Source organism: Antrostomus carolinensis, unplaced genomic scaffold, assembly GCF_000700745.2.
Source record: "Antrostomus carolinensis isolate BGI_N321 unplaced genomic scaffold, ASM70074v2 scaffold17324, whole genome shotgun sequence".
Classification (NCBI taxonomy): domain Eukaryota; kingdom Metazoa; phylum Chordata; class Aves; order Caprimulgiformes; family Caprimulgidae; genus Antrostomus; species Antrostomus carolinensis.
The window spans coordinates 32,158-51,878 of record NW_010312995.1 but is presented as its reverse complement, the minus strand read 5'-3'; the positions used below and the strand labels follow the sequence as shown (position 1 = coordinate 51,878).

Below are 19,721 nucleotides of genomic sequence, written 5' to 3'. Positions count from 1 at the left end.
ACCTTGTGTCTGTATTTAAATACTAATTTTCAGGCTGATAGTTTACAATGTAATTGTAAAGTTAGTATGTTAGTTGTGGACCTGCCATGAGTTGGTGCATCAGATATTTGGATTTTGTATTTTTTCCTCTACTTGTAGTGTTTAAAATAAAATACTTGAATTACACTGTGAAGCACAGAAGGAAAGAAAGACTGTAGTGATCTCATATAATAAGTGGGAGATAGCTTTGAAAAGTTGTTTAAGGCTTCTCAAATCAACAAAGCCTTCTTATACGTTGGAGATTCATCAGTGAGTTTGTACTATTATGAAGTTGCACCTCTTTGTTGTGACCATATATGATTTCATAAGGAATTATTTAAATAACTGACCTTTTTTAAATGCTTGTTGTGTTAATCAGGCAAATCCATGTTTAGGATGTTCTTCAAATTTTGAAAATGCCTTTCCCTTGTTAGTGCTCCTCTAGACCCATTCCCTTCAAATCTCTACTCAGTTTATGAAGCAAATCACAAAGTATATTCATTGTAGTATTTTAGTGAATATTTTCTTACATATTTAATCTTAACTATTCTGAGGAGAAACAGACATAATTGAAATAGTTTTGTTGTAGATGATGAAATAAACTATCATTCATTCTTATAATTTTAAAGGTAGCAGTGATGGTTCTGAACTCAGTGAAGAGACTTCCTGGCCAGCATTTGAAAGGTAAGAAAAAGTGCCACTCAAAACCTGCTTTTTATAAAGTGTTAATAAACTGTAGTAAGTTCACTCATCTCTTAAAGCAGCAGAGAAGTAGCTTCTGCTCACTAGTGGTTAGTAGGGCTCGTGTCTAATTGAATGCTCAGTCATTGCACACGTTCTTCTCAGCAGCTCAACCAGAGTACCGTTAAACCCCATATCATTTTTCTGGTTTATATATTTGCATATCCAGTGTATGCTATTCATGTGACCTATCTGTTTTTTATTTGCACTTTCCCCAAGACATTCCATCCATTCTTGGTCCCTTTGTTCTCATCATTGACATTGTCACCTCTTCTGTCTCTCCCATTTGCTTTTCTCTTCATTGTTACTTGCCCGTATTACATGGGAAAGCACAGTAATGCCCCTTGCTAACGTCACATTTTGTGGCTCAGAATTAGTATCTTGGTCTTCATCCAAATACCTGCAAATGCTCTGGTGACATTGACCGCTTCAGTCCTTTCCCATGTTGTATTTGAGAATATGGAAAGAGAATAACAGCTCTAGTTTAATATAGTAAAGGGTGGAAATGCCATCCTTTCACAACTCAGTAAGATGCACCATACAGCGCATAGTTTGCTTCCATAACTCAATTTCAGGTAATTCAGCCTCACAATTGCTATGGATGACTTTTTCTATCTTGCTATGAAGACACGTTTGGTAGAAATTTTTGTCAAAGAACTTTATAGTTGGGAACTGTTACCACAAAACTTATATTCTGCTTCAGTTCATTGAAGCAGTTAAAGTTGTGTCTTACTTTTTGGAATAAATCTTTGAAAATAGCTCAGTGTCAAAGGTGAACTCTTTGATATCTCATGTTATAAATATGATTACATACATGAGGAAATGTCCTTGTGGTTCCATTAGGTAAGAAATAAGAACATTGCATATAAGCATAGAAAGAAAATTGTGTCAGAAAAAACATTTATAACTTGCATGTGCTCTTTTGATGCAACCTGCAACATTCAAAAGGTTTTCTTCTTGCTTTTCCTTCTGTGTTGCATTATGGAATTAATCAAGTTCAGATTGTTTCTTAAAGCCAAAAATGTTACATGGGAACGCCTTAGACAGAGGTGAATTGAGTGCTTTTACCTTAAGTAGCAAATTTTAGAAAGTTTCAAGATAAAGCTGGTATTTTTAGAAAATGGTAACACTCTCCAGAATTGTGTGGACTTCTGAGACAAAGCAGAGGTTTTTCAAACCTGTCACGATGAGAACTGGCTGGCCTAGACTCCCCCCAGTTAAAAGGTTTGCTCCATATCAAACCATTAATATCAGAAGATTCCTCCTCCTCCAAATTCCACGTGCCTTCAGTACTTTCCTCTCTCTTGAGAGCACTCTTTGGGAACTCTGTTTGAAGCTGCATGCTTTTGAGGGCGAGCTCTCTTGCCTGCTTCCAGGGAGAGGGATTGGGTTGGATTCCTTACAGGCATTCAAAACACCATGTGTGAAATTCCTAGAGATATGTGGCAACCTTGTGTCTGTTCCTTGATTTATAAGATAGTGAAGGATATTTTGGAGTTTAATAGGTAATACACTGAAATGCAAATGTTAAATTTTAATATAACTAGTTTTGGTCTGTACAGTGGGTTTCTGTTCTTATAAAAGAGTTTTTAAGTGAGGGAGAAGCATTAGTTGTCTGGATTTAACAGCTACTGCCAAAATTGGGATACTTCCAGTGTTACTAATGACTATTTCCTATGCGAGTGGGAATTCAATATTCCCCAGTGATTTAGAAACAGGATCTTTGGGTAGGATGCCTTAAATCTGCATAATATGCCTAAAAGGAAGTAATTAAATACATACCCAGATTCCCCAGGTAACAGGAGGAACTGTGTCAAATATGCTTGGTTTTCTTGGCCCTCCTGTTGTTTGTAACTGGGAAATGCGGAAGGGATGAGAACTAGAGTCACTGATTGTTTTTAAGCGCAACAGAAACTTAGGGTGAAACTTGAGTAAGAGTTTTCAGCCTCGAGGTGTCCCTTTAGGCCAATCACAATTACTTGAAGGACTTGTAATTCCAAGTTCTGATAGTTAAATCATGTTAAGGGCAGTATACTGAGTGCCACCTCAGTCTCATTGGTTGTCATCCTGAGTGTCTCCGAATAGATTTCCCTGAAATAACTTGAATGCAAGAGTGTTAGACTCCTTGTTATGCAAAAAAAAAAAGCTTAAAAGTAAGAAAGAAATGTATTTCATTTGCATGCAAAATACATGTACACACAAATATACAGTTTAGCTTAAGGTTTTCTTTCCTTCATCTTAATTATTGTTTTATTTGTCTATATCTTGAATGTATTTTAAAACAAAATCATATAATAAATTCAAAGATACCAGTTATGTTGAAAAGCAAATGATGGTGTATTCTGGGAGAGATTAGTAGGTGGCAATTCATTAGTATCTTTTTGATAATTCTTCCTGCAGCGAAGGCAATAATTTGAGCTGATTTTAAAACAAAAAACCAAAAACCAGCCAACCAAAAACCATTCTTGTTTACTGCTGGTGACCTTTACTGTGTTCATTCTTTAAGACTGTTTTGTTTGCCTGCTGTATGCTACTCTGAGTTCAGATTGAAACATGACAATGCTACTTGTTTAGGTTTTCCATTCTGAGAAATACAGCCCTGTCCAGGTAACACAAAGCCCCTCTCACAGGTGACAGATTGTTAGATTTATACTACGTAGGGGATTTTGCCTGGGATGTTCTCAGTCTTGGACTTAACTGCCTGCTTCTGCAGAATTAGACCTGATTTTCACTCTTTCAGTGTAATAAAGGCAACTAGAAAAATGGATAAAAAAATAGGAGGTGAGAACAAAGGGTGTATGCTTCTATTGACTTAAACAGAATTCACACAACTATGGGATCTGATCCAGAAAAAAAAAAAGGTTCCAGTGAAGCAAACTGGTATTCAAAAGGCAGATCTAGAACACAAGCCCTGGCTATGGATAACAGTATACATCAGGTTAAGGACTCTAAAATGTGAAGCTTATATGTAAAGTTTAAAGCTTTTAAGAACTGGAGAATTGAAATGTTGCTTAGGTTTCTCAATAATACTTAATACAACACTATTTTAAGCAGTGTCAGTCATATTTTTATAGTGGTTTTGATTCTTTTCAGCCCAACAGCTTGTGTGTGTGTGTGTGCATACTCATAGAATTTGAATAATTTTTTGGTAGTAACGTCTCAAGTGAGCATTTATAGACATACAGCTTTTATTAATATGGTTCTTTTACATTGATTTAATCTCTAAGAACTAAATGCAGACTTTGCTCTCAAAATGTATTGTTCTTCAGTGCCGATAAAGCACTTCAATATTATGAGTTCTGACAAAGAGAATATCTGATGAAATAAAAAACTATGGTATCTACCTCTGCATGCGTTTTTCTAAATAAAATTATTCTCCATTTCTTATGTGGAAGAAGTGGCTTTGTGATATGCACACAAAAAAAAGTACTGTGCTGTTTTAGCAGTCATGCTGTTTGTCTGAATAAAAGTATGTGTAATACGTACAATTTATAATGGAATCCAACAGGAACAGGTTGTACCATTCTCTCGGTCCGGGAACAAGATTGTCACGAAATGGCTATCGAGGCCACATGAAGGCCAGCAGGTACAATCCCCACTGCACACAGAGGTGTCAAACTTTCCCTCTGGTGTTGGTGATTTGGTTTGGTTTAATAACTGAGTGGGTGTTTTCTGATGTTATCTTTCTAACTTACGTGTCAAAATAAAGGTAGAGACCTTTTTCTTCAGATTTAAAGCTTTCCTTTTCTGTGACTTAATCTATTATCACCATAAGGGTTTTTGTTCATTCTGGTCTGCAAAGCCAAATTCTGAACCATTGGATCTTTATACCAAGGCTTAAAGATGTTTTACCAGAGGTAGCTTTTTAACTGCCCACCACTGTGTAGCAGTGTTGGTAGTTCTCATGTGGACAACAAAGCTGCTTCTCGTGCTAATGGATGGCATTGAAGATGTTTTCTTTGCTGGCAGTTCTGTATTGAATTTCTTTTCTCCTCTTCACTGAAATAAGAAATATGGCTAAAATGAGTAATGCATGAAATTGGCCCCAATTCATTATATATAGTATTATTTGCAAGCTGACATAGTAATATAACCAATTATTCTGATTAATTAAAATAGAAATTCCGTCTCCAGCTGCGTGGCACTGTAGTTAGGAAAGAGATGGCCACTAACTATGCAACTTTTTTCATGTCAAGAGGCAAGCATTGTCTCGCTGAATTAAACTCATGTTCACATCTGTCAGTGTCCAAAATTGTCTCCATATCATCATCCTCACTAGGTGCTGCAATGAAAATGTTTGCTAGATTTCCAGTTTACTTTGAACATTTATGAATGTTAGGATGGCTGAAACTGCAAATCCTGGCTTACTTCTGAATGAGTTTTAGATGCTGTTCAATTTTTTGGCTTTTCTAGAAAGCTGCTGGGTTCAGCAATTTAGTTTTATGCTCTGATTGACATTTACTAAAATGATTTTTCAGTTGATTTAAAATGTTTTGTAAGCCAGTCGGCTTCACAATTTTAATAAAGCTAAGTTTTCTTTTCACAGTGCTGTACCTGGCATTTGTTTTGGCCATTGCTCTTAGATCCTACAATAGGGTAGATGATTGATAGAGCACCAGATGCATTGAAACACCTTAAAGCTGTGGTTCAGGTTTCTACTCTTTATTACTGCTCCTGCCCACTCTTCTTGCTTTCAGATGTTTTAAAGATTGTGCATGTTTGAGCTGTGCTTTGGTTTTGATGTGCTAATGATTCCAGTGTTTCTAACAAAAAAATACTCAGTCTTTCTTGCAAGGGTTGGAGGAGAGGTTTTAACACATACAGCAACTGTATGAATGTACTTCAAACATTTGCTTTTTAAAATTAGTTGTTCATGTACTTCAGTTGTCTTCACTTTTAATTTTTTTAATTAAGGGTTACCTGCTTGGCTAATTAATTTTTCTGATCACTTTTGCTTGTGAGTGTAAATTCCACAACAGCAATTCCTTGTAACAGCCAGTCTTTTTCCACAATGAAGTCCAATAAATAAAATGTTGACATTTCTAAATTAAAATACAGATATTCGCATTAGTGTGTGATAATGATTGGAACTACTGTAGGAAAAATATTTTTTCACACAAGTCTTCACATGTTCCTTTCAGCTCTCTAGAATCTGAAGATTTGGCTGTTCATTTGTATCCAGGAGCAGTTACTATTCAAGGTGTTCTCAGGAGGAAGACTTTGTTGAAAGAAGGCAAAAAACCTACAGTAAGATTTTTAATTCACTCTCTCACCTTCTTCCTTTATTCAAATATAAATACAATGAAATGGCCTTTTGCAACTAATTCTAGTGTCCGAGATCTCCTCTGCCTTGCTGATGAAGCTTTAGGGTCACTGCTAGCGTTGGCATTCTTCTGTTTGGTGGGTTTATTAAGTTTATAAAGCTATACCCATAATCGAGGGAGCAGAAGTGTAATGCTACATAAAATTTCTTACAGTTACTGATAATTTTAAAAGAAAGGAGCATGTCTTGTCTTCCTGTATGGTAGGTGGATCCTAACAATTTATCAGTTCATAGTAAAGCTTAGCATTTGCATTGCAAATACTTGATTATGAATTATAAATCAAAATATGTGTTCATGACAATGGGGGATACTGTATGGCAGGACATAAAATGGAAAAAAAAGGGACTCTAACTCAATGAAGTGTTCAGTAAGGGTTGCAGAAGTTTTTTTGCAGAGTAGTGAGGAAAGGCACATGTTTTTTCTGCTTTCTAGATTTTTAATGCATTCATAGGCCTGAAGGAATAACTGGAAACAGCAGCTTTGGAACCATGGCCATGGTTTGGCTGGACAGTTAGTGGTGGTGTGTTCTTGCAGGGTGATGCCTGCTATTTTACAGCTCAGTATTATGAAACATTTCACTTATCCATTGCACTTTATTTTTTTTCTCTTTTCTCTCTAGGTAGCGTCTTGGACAAAATACTGGGTAGCACTGTGTGGAACCCAACTCTTTTACTATGCTGCGAAATCTCTGAAGGCTACAGAGAGAAAACATGTATGTAAAACAGGCATGTTCCAGTAGCATCTGCCAAAATTAAAATGTGATTTCCTGATGTAAACATTAGGAGTAGTTCAGGACTTGTGTGATTTCTAGTCAGCACTATCCTGTCTTCCAGTCAGTCAGTCACCTCATATGGATATGCCCTAATGGAAATATCATACATGTTTATATGCTACACTAAAAACATCTGCTTTGCATATGCCATGGGTCTCTTTGAATTTCTTGGCCTATAAGAAAGGGAACTACGTCACTGGGTCTGTCTGCTTCTCTAAGGTAGAAGTCGTGTCTTTTGATGATCTCTGAGTCCTGCAACAGTTTGCTATTTGAAATCCAAACAAGTATTGATGTGGAAAGACTGAGAAGTCACTACTTACGACATTAAACGTGTACTGATTTCATATATGTGGTTAAATTAGACTACTCTCTTTTTCTGTTGAATCCTGTAATCTGTTTACTACAACAGAGTACAAACCACTTCGTATGTTAAGCAGAGAGCTGGCCTATCAGATGATGGCTTTCCTTTTTTTCACTGCAACTTTATTTGAAAGAAACTAAAAATACTTGGCTTATGTGGGGAAGTAGTAAAAGGATTTTCTGTAGCTGTTTCAGGGATGTTATGATGTGTGTAGTTCCCATTTTCACTGGTTAACTATAACGGAAGAGGATGCCGCCAGAGATTCTATTAAGAAAGTGGGTAAAATCTGAGATACTCAGATCTTTTTCCGAGTTCATTCACAACTCTGAACCATTACTTATAGTTGCCTTGGCCAGTGTTTCAGTTTAATTTATGACAACTGTCACTGAATAACATTTGCTTTGCATAAAGCTTATGTAATTTTACAAACTGTGCTTCTAGAATCCTTTTAAGGGGGACTATTTTTTTTGTGTGTGTTACAAAATACCGTTCTGTTATCCTAACATTTTTATGTTCAGAGGACAGAGATTTGAAGCTTAAGATTTCTGATTAATAGACTCCTAGATATTTGCATTTTCCTCATGGAAAGTTTGTGTATAATGGTGTCTTGATCTACAAAAAGAGGAGTATTTTTCAATTTTTATCAAAAGTAGTTAATTAGGAAACAATATTCTAGTACTCCAAGTAGTTTAGGTAATTACTTGTAGAAAGATTTGCATAGTTTCTTTGCCATCATCCATCTGCCCCACCCCTACTAGCTTTGATTGCTTAGGTGAAATTGATCCTACTTAATTTGTCTTCCCAGTTAAGACAATATTAGTCCAGACCACAGCCCTGTGAGCCAAGCATCCTGTCGCCTGGGTGTCTTTAGAGGAATGGATGTGTTTGGATGCATTTGCCTCTGGTATCAGTGAACACCTTGTGGAAGGAGTCTGTATCGTTAGAAGTAAAGGTAGTTGGAAGGAGCAGACTTGTAAACTATGGTGAGCAGAAATGCAGAGTATTAAAGCGCCAAAAAAAAACCCCAAGAGAGAACTTGTGCTGGCATTATGTCACTAACAGTTAGTAGCTTGTTTTTTCTGGAAACGTTGAGAAATGGAAAATAATTTTTTTTGTAATGTCAGACTTTGTGTTCCTGTTACTGATATCATGCCTTTAGGCTTTATACCAAAATTGCATTCTATTTTCTTTTAAGAATAGAATATGCATTTGTAAGTCTCTCTTGTCCACTGACTGTCAAAGTGCTGAATGATGGAAGACTTTACAATACCTGTACCTATTCAATCAGAAGCTTTTCCAGTATTGTGTATAAATATTTTAAAACAATCTAAGTAATGTACGTGTTTAGATAACTTGGAAAAATTGCATAGCTGGTAATCTTACTGATTGGAAATTAAGTATATTGAATTTTTAGGTGGTCCATTTGCTTATATGTTTCCTTCAGAATAACAATTTTAATCATTGAAATGGTCTTGCCCTTTCTTTAGGAAAAGTAAATTAAGTAAAAAGGTAACAAATGTAAACATTCAAGTCTAGTATTTGATCCTCTAGAGTCTCTGTTACTGCAAAAGCCTTTACTTTTTGTCTTGAAATGCAGTCATAGCCATTCAGAATGCTCTTTCAAACAATATTGTCTGAACCTTTTGAATTGACTTTTAAGATTCCCCAAGTCACTGATGTGTTGTGATACCTACAACAACTAAACTACTCGTGAACAGAGACTAATGCCTAAGAAACTAAAATCTGTCTCGCATCCTTATGCTCTCGTGCTTATTTGTCCAAGGATGTGCCAGCAGACCAATAATGAAGTTTGCAGATCAAGGCTAGGAGATCTTCAAGCCCATAATGCCAGCAAGGTTGTCCATTGGAAGCCTGCCAGCATTATGGCTTGTGAATACTGAGCAGAGTTTGAGCAACGCAATTCCCAGGAAAGGGAGGTGGAGGAGCAGTAGCAAAAAGCAGTGACTGCTAGAGCAGATTTATTTGTTTAGCAGTTGGCTCTGTGAAATTGGAGTGAATGATCCAGCACAACCTTGGATTTGTCTGTACACAGCTGACACCTTGCTTTGTAAGGCAGTGAATATATTTTGTTCTGTTTGTGGGTGCAAGGCATGTTGTGAAGCTCAGGTCTCTGATTTGGTTTTGCAAGTGCAGTCATGGTTAAAATAATATAATATCTGTTTAGCTACAGTTTGGATTGTCTTTCATTTCAACAAATTGTTCACAGTGAATGCGTGCATACTTCTGCTCTAAAGGTTATTATAACAGAGTATAATCTCTATGCTGATGGTCAATCATCTGTAGATAGCTAGTGCATGAATAAATGTTCACTGCACATATTCTGTCCAGTGATATTCCTAAGATGTCCATTTTAGAAAATCAAGAGATTTGGGGGTAGATCTAGGTTTTGTTTTGTTACTGTCCAGATTAAATGGATTAAAAAAAAGATGATACTTTCTATTACATGCAGTTTTCTTTTTTCAGAGATTGATACATTTGAGATTTACCTAGGTAAAATATTCCAGGTGTCTTCTGGAGCCATGTAAACATCTCTCTTCTCAGCTTCCTTTCTCAAGGCCTCTGTGACATGGAAAGGAACGCTGGCAACAAATAATTCAGTCTGCTGGATAAACTTTCCTGGCTAGAGCTCTCATGGTAAATGTGTCTCGATTACAGACATGCTTTTGACCATTCTGCTGCTGCCATTGCTTCAGGCAGCAGAGACTGAGAACTTGGAATGTACAGACACTCTAAGCTCTTCCAGGCTTATAATAGCCAAACTCTTTGGAAAATTACCTCATAAAAATCCTAGTGTAATCCAGCAAAAAGGGCAAGAAATCCCCTCCCTTTAGACAAGCCAGCTCTTCTTCCCTTGCCTATGGTCAAAGACAAAGGAGGGTATCCAGTATAGAGAAATCCCCTCCCTTTAGACAAGCCAGCTCTTCTTCCCTTGCCTATGGTCAAAGACTAAGGAGGGTATCCAGTATAGTGTGCATTCTAGATGTGAATCTAGTGGAAAGGAAGAGGATGCTGTAGATACCTGGCTGTGCCAAACTTCCATGTGCTGCATCTTCTAAGAAAGACTACTACATATAATTAACTTTGTATTCTAAATAGCGAACAGATTTCAGTTATTACTGCAGTGTTGGAAAGTAGCCTGTAATGAGCATGTGAACTTCAGAGCCCAGAGACATGGTACAGGAGAACTGAGAGGAATGTGTGTAGAATGCTTAAGGTTTTATCTCATATGCTGAAATGGTTATTTTCTGTGATAAAGCACTTGAGCACCTTTGGAGAAGGACAGTAGAATAAATAGCCAACTTAAAGTTAGCCTTCAAGAAAGCATTCACCCTGAAAAATGTGAATACTCCCATTAGAAAACTGCTTATAGCGATGGGTCTGGAAGAATCTTGACAATTTCTGTGACAACATAACATGCATTAGAGATTTTTCCGTGTTTGTAGGTACTTGGAAAAGCAAGAGGGACTTTTTGAAGCTTCATGCTTGAGCTTGAACCCTTATTCATTCCAAGCCTTTCATTGCACATTATATTTAGAATTAGACCCTTTGTTGGCACTCTAGAAAACCTGGTAGTTGTTGCTCAGACACTTTCACTGAAATACCCTGATAAAGAATGCTGTCAATCTCGGAAGTATGTTCAGCCACCAAGAAAATGATTTGAATATTAGAAAGCTGTAAAATCTCAACAGGAGATGAGGAGGAGGAGGAGGAGATGTGTAGGTGCCAAAAGGTTGGAGTGAAAAGTCTGTTGACAGATTAATTCAGAGTTTTTGATTCAAAGATTTATGTATAAATGCCTTTGAGCTCAGAACAACAATAACAAAACCCACCTCGTTTTGTGAAGCCTAGTGCCAGAGCTGTGTAGTTTTCTATGTATATAATGAGTGTCATTCCAGTGGCCTGTATAAAAAAAAAAAAGCAAAGAGGAACCAGGAACATTAAATTACAATGAAGCTTTCATTCCCTTCATGTTAACAAAGCAGACTTGCTGTTAACAAGACTCTGTGCATCAGTGGAGAATGAACTGCCCTGGGGCACTATGTAAACATGGAATACAAATCCAGCCGTGCACAGGGATGGAAAACTGACATGTGTTTCGAGTGATGATGGATTGATGCTGGCAGGAAACACTTCCCTTGCATGGAGCTTTTTACTTTTTGGGGGAAGTACCGTGATTAACTGACTATATTGAATAAAATGAAAAAAACAAGCGAGCTCTAGCATTTTTGATTGCATGGTAATTTCACATATTTTATACCCACTGTTATGATATATAACTAAGCTAGGAAAGTGCAAATGTGCTATTTTAATGGAACTCTGGAAATGAGTGCAGTTCAAGAGGTACATTGTTGATCTGTAACCTCTGAAAAATGCTTTGTGACTCAAATTTCCATCTCTGAAAATGACCTATTGATGCTTTGTAGGACTACTTGGAAGTTCTACCTGCATTTTGCAGGTTCCTTTTAAGTGTAAGTTGTGTCATCTTATTTTTTCGAGGCAATGTCTTCAGTGGGTCCATAGCAAGTCCTGAATATCTACTTTTTTAAAAAAAAAACAAACAAAAAACCTCATGAGTTATATCCTTATTTTATTCCCTTTCCCTGTCTTTATTCCTTCTTTCAGATAGAATTACATAATGTTTTTTATTACTGACTGGAATCTTCAAAGAAATTTTAGTCTGTTTGGAAAGAAGTTACGTTATCCAGCCCTCATTGTAATGAAATGTTGTCTAATAGAGCTTTATAATACACTTTTTCTTCTTATCAGGTGTTAATCAAATCTATCTGCTTCCCAAAGGCAGTAGAGTTATTTAACTTTAATATATGTGTTTCTACAGAGTTTATGATAAATGGTCTTCTCACAGTTTTATCCATGGTCATGTCAAATAAATGGCATCCATTTTGCAGTTTGGCAGGCAGTTCTTTCCTAAGCACAGTCATCATCACTTTTCACGCTTAAGTTATCTCTACAAGCGTCCCTTCGGAGTTTCCAAGCTTTTTTATTTCCACTGACGTTACACAAATGAACACGACTGGTAGGAACCTGTGATGGAATGGTTCCTGCAAGTGTAACTATAGTGACATAAAGAGGGCAGTACACAGATGATGCATTCAAAAGTTGAGATACAGAGAGATCAGGCTCTTAGATTTAACTTGGTTAAAATACTTCTTGTTTCAAATAATGGTTTAACATTTGTTCATTTCAATTTCTAATGTATTTTAAACTGAGGTTTAAAATGTAGCCTGTTGCACAAGTCTCAGACAGATAAACTTAACTGGACATTCAAGGTCTCCAGTTAATCTATGGCATAGATTAGAATAATTTACATTAGACTTGCACTGGAATTTTATTTATTAACTAATTATATTCCCATATAGAGTATATTCTTATAAACTTACTTTGCTTGTGATACCCTCGAAGTTATTAGCAGTAAAGCTTCCTTTTGTTGAACTAGAGTTCTAGGTTTGTACTGGTAAAGCAATATTTCTAAAATGAAACAAAACACATCTGATGCTTAATGTTGTAAATCTGCTATATGGCATTAGTATGAAGAATAAAAGTATTCTAGAACTATAAATTAATTTTAATGACTTAAAATGTCCCCAAGATTGTTTTAGCTTTATCATTTCTTATAATGTAATTAAAGAGAGGTCAAAATTACTGTGATAATTAAGAGGTTAGAATAGGAATTTCACTAGAGAGGAGGAAGACACATCTGATAAGGACCAGCATATAGCAGAGTTGGATGTTCTGGGCAGAGGAGTGAGGTAAGAGTGCTAGGATTGATGAGAAAAGTCTGTTGAACCTGTGGATGTGGGAAGAGGAGATCTGGCAACTAAAGATTTGAGAGAATATGAATGAATTAGATACTGGGAGTGAATGGGCCTGGCTGAGCAAGTAATGAGAGATGAATTGTGAGGGTCTGCTAATAGATAAGCAAGGAGACCAGGGAGAAGGAAGCTTGTGGTTTGGAAATTAGTTGGATTTAATGGGCAAGTAGCCTGGAACTGAGAGGAGAAGCAGAAAATAATATGGACCAGGTGAATGAAAAGGAGAGTGGGACCGAGGAGCTATCAGGAGAGGGGCTACTGTAGAAGAGACAGGTATTGTGCTTAGAAAAGGCCTAAGTTATATGTCAATGTAAGTAACACTTTGAACAGGAAAACCCCATCATTTTGAACATCCTCTCAATAAATGAGCATGTTGTGTTCTGGGCACTTGTTTATTGAATCTACAGCCTCATTTGATCCATTTCATTCATTGGGTCATAATATTTAATTACACAGTTGTGTTATCTTGTCTGCAGGACTCAAGTTATGTGTAATTGCAGACTATTATAATAATTCATGCACGTTAACTTTGGATAATTATGGCACAGACAAGTTGAGTTCTTCTGTTTGTTAACAGTGGAGGGATTAGCTTTGCATTCATTAATGCACTTTTTTGAACTATAGTGTACGTACACATGTGCAGTAACACAGTGAGGAATGCTATTGTATTCATACAGAGCAGTTTAAATGTCCATTGACACATTTTTATGGGCTTGTGATATTCGTTTTAATTTGTTTTGAATATCATTCATTGTGGTTAGTTCTGTTTTCACTAATGCCATATAAAATTCATAAACTTCCCAAATTTTATGAAGTGCTATGCTTTCTGTGAAGTTATTCTGTGTTTTTAACAGTGTCACTGAGAAGAACTGCCCTTGCCAATACTTGTGCAGTGCAGGCAGTCTGGATGGAGCTTCTTGTTTTGCTTTAGTTTACATCTCTGCTTGCACTTCCAGTTCAAATCCACGCCGAGTAAGAATGTGTCAGTGGTGGGCTGGATGGTGATGATGGCAGATGACCCTGAGCATCCGGATCTCTTCTTATTGACTGATTCTGAGAAGGGTAAGCAATGCTAGCACCAAGAGTGCAGTGATTCCCAGTATAAACATTTGCTTAGCTGACATATTCATAAGCAACTAAATGAAGTTGGAAGGATGTTACCTTTCAGTTGTTCAGCTGCTCTCCAATGTGCCATGTTTGCCTTTAGAATGCTGTGCGAACAGTTGTCCATAGAGAATCCTTAGAGTTTTCATTAAATTCTAAGAACTCTCCAAACTCTAACTAAGCTCCAATTATGATTTTTATTGGAATTATTCATCTGCATTATTTTAAACTATATTTAGACCAGTCAGAGGCATTTACACATATGTGCCAATGTAAGTAACAGTTTTTTTAACAAGTTCAGTATTCAGATGACACTAGGTGCTTGACCAGTCCCCTCTCCTCTGCAAATGAGAAACAAAACCCAAACCAAACCATCTGTTCAGATGTAGCACTGTTGCCAGGGAAAGAAGACAAACAGATCTTGACTGTTTTGCAGAGAAGCCTTGATTTCCATTACTCCAGTGTAGCACTCTGTTTTCAGTTTAAACTGTGAAGAAATTGTTACTTTTCCATAGCACTTCAAGCTATGCAGAAAGAGCATTATTAGAAGTTCTGATAAAGGAGCTTAACATTATTTATTACTTTGTCCACTTCAAGTCTTAGTACATTTCATTTCTGAGCGCTTATTTTACTACCACTGATATGCGGTGTAAATTATGAATGCTTGTCAGCTTAAACTCAGCAACAGCAACCTGAATTGTTTTTGTAATACTTGGCCTTTCTCACCCCAAGCAAGCTCTGTATAACACCAGACACTGAAAAAAACTAGTCTGAAAAATGTACTGATATATTTAGGAACAGCTTTCAAAGGTAGCTTTCTAGAGTGCATTTCAGTGCTATCTTGCACTACATTTAAAAAAAAAAAAAAAAAAAGAAAAATAAATTATATTATAAACACATTCCAATAATGGCAAGGAAGAAAAACATTTTTGTTGTATGGTTCTGAGAAGTATTTTGTTCTTTCCTAGTTGTCACTGGTGTTAGTTGAAATCTAGACTGTTGGAAAGGAAGACAGGCAAGCTGAGACTCGTCTTGCACTAGGTCAAACAATTAAGTTGCACTTATGCCAGACGAAGTGTAAAGTCACATGAACCTTCTGCTATTAAATCTTTTCGTAATGTTTTAAGTTATCATTATTTGAGTATGGCTAGGAAATAAGTGTGTAGTATTGTTTGTGTTTCTTTATCATTTCTTCTTTACCTTTCTCACTTAGGAAATTCATATAAATTTCAAGCTGGAAACAGGATGAATGCAATGCTGTGGTTTAAACACCTGAGTGCTGCCTGCCAAAGCAACAGACAACAGGTGAGAGCGAGATGTTGAAAAGGAATATGAGCTGTTAAGAGCTCAGAACTGGTAGATCTTCAAGATGACCGAGCTGTAACTGATTGCTTTTTATGAAGAGCAGTCTATTCTGAGCACCATGTACATCATTTCACGTGCTTATCAATTTGCCTTAGCTTTCCTTTTTGTCCCTTTGCAAACAAGTCCTCAGAGCTTCTGTGGTAATGAAGAAAGATTTGGGGCTATCTTGAGGCTAATGTAAAGCAATTGGGGAAATGGAAGGAATGCACTAAAATATCCGAGTGGCAGTATTTTTGTCATTGCCCATTTTAAAAAGGCTATTTTCCATGGACATAAAAAGCTCTAAAAAGTAGCATTCAATATAAATTCCAGATAACTCTCCCATAGTGCCATTTTGTCGGGTCTTTGGCATGCATGTTTTCTGTTGTTTGTATGTATTTCTAAAATGTATAAAAAAAATAGTTCAGTCTTAGGTAAATGTAGCCAACTTGAAAATGAAAATAGAATTTTCCATTAATCAAAAAGGAAGGTAAGACTACTCCAACCCCTATTAAATTCTGTTCCCATCTGAATTCTTACTGACCTTTTTCATCAGCAGAATCCTTTTTAAGTTGCCCCTTTGTCTTCCTGCAACCTCCCTTTTCCTTTGCACATTTGTTTATGGAGTTCCCAGAGCAGAAATACTACTGAATTTCAAGGGGAAACACAAGAACCTTTCCAGATCCTTCTGTGCTTTCTTGTTCAGTTCTGCTTCTGAGAGAAATCTAAGGAGTAAAGAGGGTTGCAGAACCTCCCATGAAAGTATTTAAGACAGTGCAAAGGAAAGGAAATTGTGTTCCTGGCTGGAGAACGTGGGAATAGTAGCAAGCAGTGGCAAAAAGTTTGCAAGGAAGTGGTGACTTCCAGGCAAGCCTGAAAACTGCCCTCTGAGGACAGTTTTTATTCAATAAGGCTTAACAATACTATTTAATGCAAACTTGTTTAAAGCATTCAGCCCCTAGCTTGTGCAGAAGCAGCAGGCTTAAGGATCTTGGCGAGGCTTCCTGTGGAAAATATGACAGCAAAGTGAAGATAAGCCTAGGAGGTTTTAAAAGAAAAAAAGGAGGAGAGGATTAATGAAAAAAAAAAAACCAAAACCCTACCACTAGAAGGCCAAAAACCCCTGCTACCATAATTTGTTGCATTTTTTTCAGTTTTCTGGCATGTTGTATAATTGTACTATATGGGTTCTTGCAGCATAGTTGCTCTCATAGAAGAAGCAGTGCTTCACACAAACACTAGGTTATAAAGGTTAGTTTACCAAATAAGTGGAGAGGGGGGGAAAATCCTGTAAAATTTTTCTTTTTATCGTGATTTGACTCCCAAACAGTGCTTTCCCTAGAGAGATGCCTTATAGTACTGTTTAAAATGGAAGATCTTATTTGCTTTTTAACAGTTTGCTTAAGAAAGATCGGATGTTTAAATGTGCTTTTGATAGAGTATAAACACCTACCCAGCTGAATAATATTGGGAACTATTTTAGTGGATGTTACTTTTTATTTTAATGGTGGAACTTTAGCCCAGTTGATCATTCTTTCTTCTACAAGTAAATGGTAAATGCAAAGCAAGAAATGCTTGCTTCAAATCTGACCAAAAACTGGGTGTTTTTTGACAGTCATCAGGAGTGTGGTGGCTCTTTAGTAACCTGAGTAAACAAGAGATGTTGCTGTCAGGCAAATTCCTGATGGGGACAAAATGGGTGTATAAACTAATGTAATGCAGGCTAGCTTTAATCTTCATGAAAGGGAGTGATGTCTGCAACAGGCACTCGGGTTTCCTATGGGAAAAGCCCAGGCAGGTGTTTATACCTTGTTTTTTTAAATTAGTTTTAAAAATACTAGAGGGCCTACATTAATCACTGACCTGTGTGCCAAGAATTCTCTAGCTGGGACTCAAGTGAGAAGGTTCTGCTTGTGTAGTTTGGTGCTGAGATTTATCATGTTAAGGTTGTTTTGCTGACAACTTAAATCTTAAATGTCATCAAAATTAATAAGATCTATGGTCATATAATAAAATTATAAACCATGCAGCAGTTTAGTATTTTGTTTTTACCTGGGTTTTCTACAGCTCTAAGTATATTTGTACTGCTGAATGATAGTTCCCTTCTTCCTCCCCTTTTTTGAGACAGAACGAGTGTTAATGATGTGCATTTAAACAGGTGGCTAGTCTGTGAAACAGTGAAATGTAAGTAGCTACAAAGTAAAATCTGCTATAATTTATATTTTTGTTTACAGGTTCCTGCCAACTTGATGACCTTTGAATAATAGTGTAATTTAAAACAGAAAAAGAACAATTTGAACCAGCTCATAATTGAGAACGAGGTCTTGATGAAAAATGTGCCAGCTGTATTCTGTGCCAGAGCAGAGCCTGTCAACTTGATCTCTGAACAATGGAGCCCTGAACAAAACCACTAATGGTTGGGGAGCAGAGACCCCACATTAAAAATGGAGTTGCAACATGAATTGCCATGGACCGTGCTTCGTTATATTCTCTGAACTGACCTGTGGAAACCACTGCCTTAAAGAGTGAAAGGAAAAACAACATGAAACACCAAATAGTGTGTGTGAAACTTCTGGCGGTGCTGTGCTTGAGTTAAATAGATTGTAGCTAGTTTGAGCTTCTTTTAACTTTATACTAATTTTGAAAATAACTCACCTTTTTAGGTATTCTTAAGAAAACAAGTAAACTGGTGTTTAAGAGTTGTATCAAAAGCTGTGTCTGAACTGGGTGAAAGAGGTACTACATGTTCTAGAGATGTTGCTTAGTCTGTACCAGGAGTTCTTTATGGGAGCTTGTCCTAGGCACACATAGCCTGGAGCAATGTTATTTCTCTCAGACCTACAAGTATAAGAAATGTAACAACTGCAAGTTTAAAATACCAGTAAGCTTGCAAACCTTAGTACTGTATGGGAGCTGTATTCCCTGCCAGTGGCACAAAGGCTGAGCACTTACACACCAAAAATTTTTTTGGTATGTTGTTACCTAATTCCTGGTTAAAAACGCAGTTCACGTGTTTTGGGTGGTCAGTGTGTGTGTGTGGAAGAGACAAAACTGAAAGCACTGTTAGGTCAGAACTGAGTGTTTTCTTCTTCCCATTTGTTTCTGCACATGTTACTCTCCTACATACAAAGGTTGAATGACAACAAAACCAACACCTGGGTACAGCTCACCGAGATATTGTACTTCTCTGGGTATCTGTTAATTATCAGTTAGGGACCACTGTTAGTGTATGGTGTTTCATATAATATCACTTAAGATCTAAGTTTAAAAAAGATAGAGGCACAATTCCAAGCTTTGATGTTCTCATTTGGCAATAATTGATTTTAGTATCTGTCTTGGTCAAAATAGTTGACATTGTGTGGTATTGATAACATGGCCTAAAGCAGACCTTATATACAGAAGCTCTTTTGATCTTCAGGCAAACAATTAGTTTATTAGAAAGTAGGATAAGCTAAGGACAGAAAAGGTGTGCTATTATCAAAATTCCAGCCTTGACGGGAATAATTCTTGGTCACTGAATTTACTCACAGAGAAAAACATTATGGTTGTAAAAAGGGAGCCATGCTTTATATGTGTGTTTTATGCTGAAGACTTTGATTCTTGCTTTGAGTTTCCTTGACGTCACCTAGATATAGTTTCCTGGATAATCAGTCTTTCTTTAATCTTCAAAAACATGATCTCTGCAAAGCAAGGAAACGTTGTCCAAAATATGACTCCGATATCAGAACTTTGAAGACTGTGAAAAAGTAGTAAGTGTTCCATTGACATTGTGGTTTAGTGGCCGTAAATACGCTTGCAGATTCCACCTTGAAATATGCCTTTTAAAAAGAAACAAGCTACTGCCAGTCTGTAGCAGAGTTCTCTGACTGTCCTAATAAAGGTTTCTACTAGTAGTTATTATTTTGAAAATGTACAGTTTGTTTATTGCAGCTGAGTAGAAGCCTATAAATTCACTTCTTTTGGGTTTTTTCCAGAGTCAAATTAATCTCTTAAAGGAAATTACTAATTTCTGAGTTCTAGGGGGCAAAACAGAAGGATAATCCAATCTCCCAGTAAAAAAAAAAAAACAAACCAAAACAAACAAAAAAACCCCCCACAACCCAAGCACTTGGTGATGTACAGTAAAGGGTAATAGGCTGGTTCATGTTTCCAAGAATTGTCCTTGTGAATTGGCTCTTGGTAGAAAGAAAACAGTAGAAGGATAT

At 36.8% G+C, this 19,721-nt stretch overlaps 1 protein-coding gene across 1 annotated transcript; it reads left to right on the top strand.

Annotated features, from left to right (window-relative positions):
- The first annotated feature begins 630 nt into the window (after positions 1–630).
- RALGPS2 (Ral GEF with PH domain and SH3 binding motif 2) lies at positions 631–19,419 on the top strand. Its single transcript, XM_010167203.1, has 7 exons — positions 631–702; positions 4,268–4,345; positions 5,901–6,006; positions 6,703–6,795; positions 14,025–14,130; positions 15,386–15,477; positions 17,751–19,419. Exons 2-7 carry the CDS (start codon positions 4,332–4,334, stop codon positions 17,778–17,780), a joined length of 441 nt encoding a protein of 146 aa, XP_010165505.1. The 5' UTR covers positions 631–702; positions 4,268–4,331; the 3' UTR covers positions 17,781–19,419.
- Positions 19,420–19,721: the final 302 nt, after the last annotated feature.

Coding starts and splice junctions, on each gene's coding strand:
- RALGPS2 (XM_010167203.1), top strand. Junction 6,796..14,024: donor AGGCTACAGAGAGAAAACAT/GTATGTAAAACA, acceptor TTGCACTTCCAG/TTCAAATCCACGCCGAGTAA. Junction 15,478..17,750: donor GCCAAAGCAACAGACAACAG/GTGAGAGCGAGA, acceptor TTTTGTTTACAG/GTTCCTGCCAACTTGATGAC.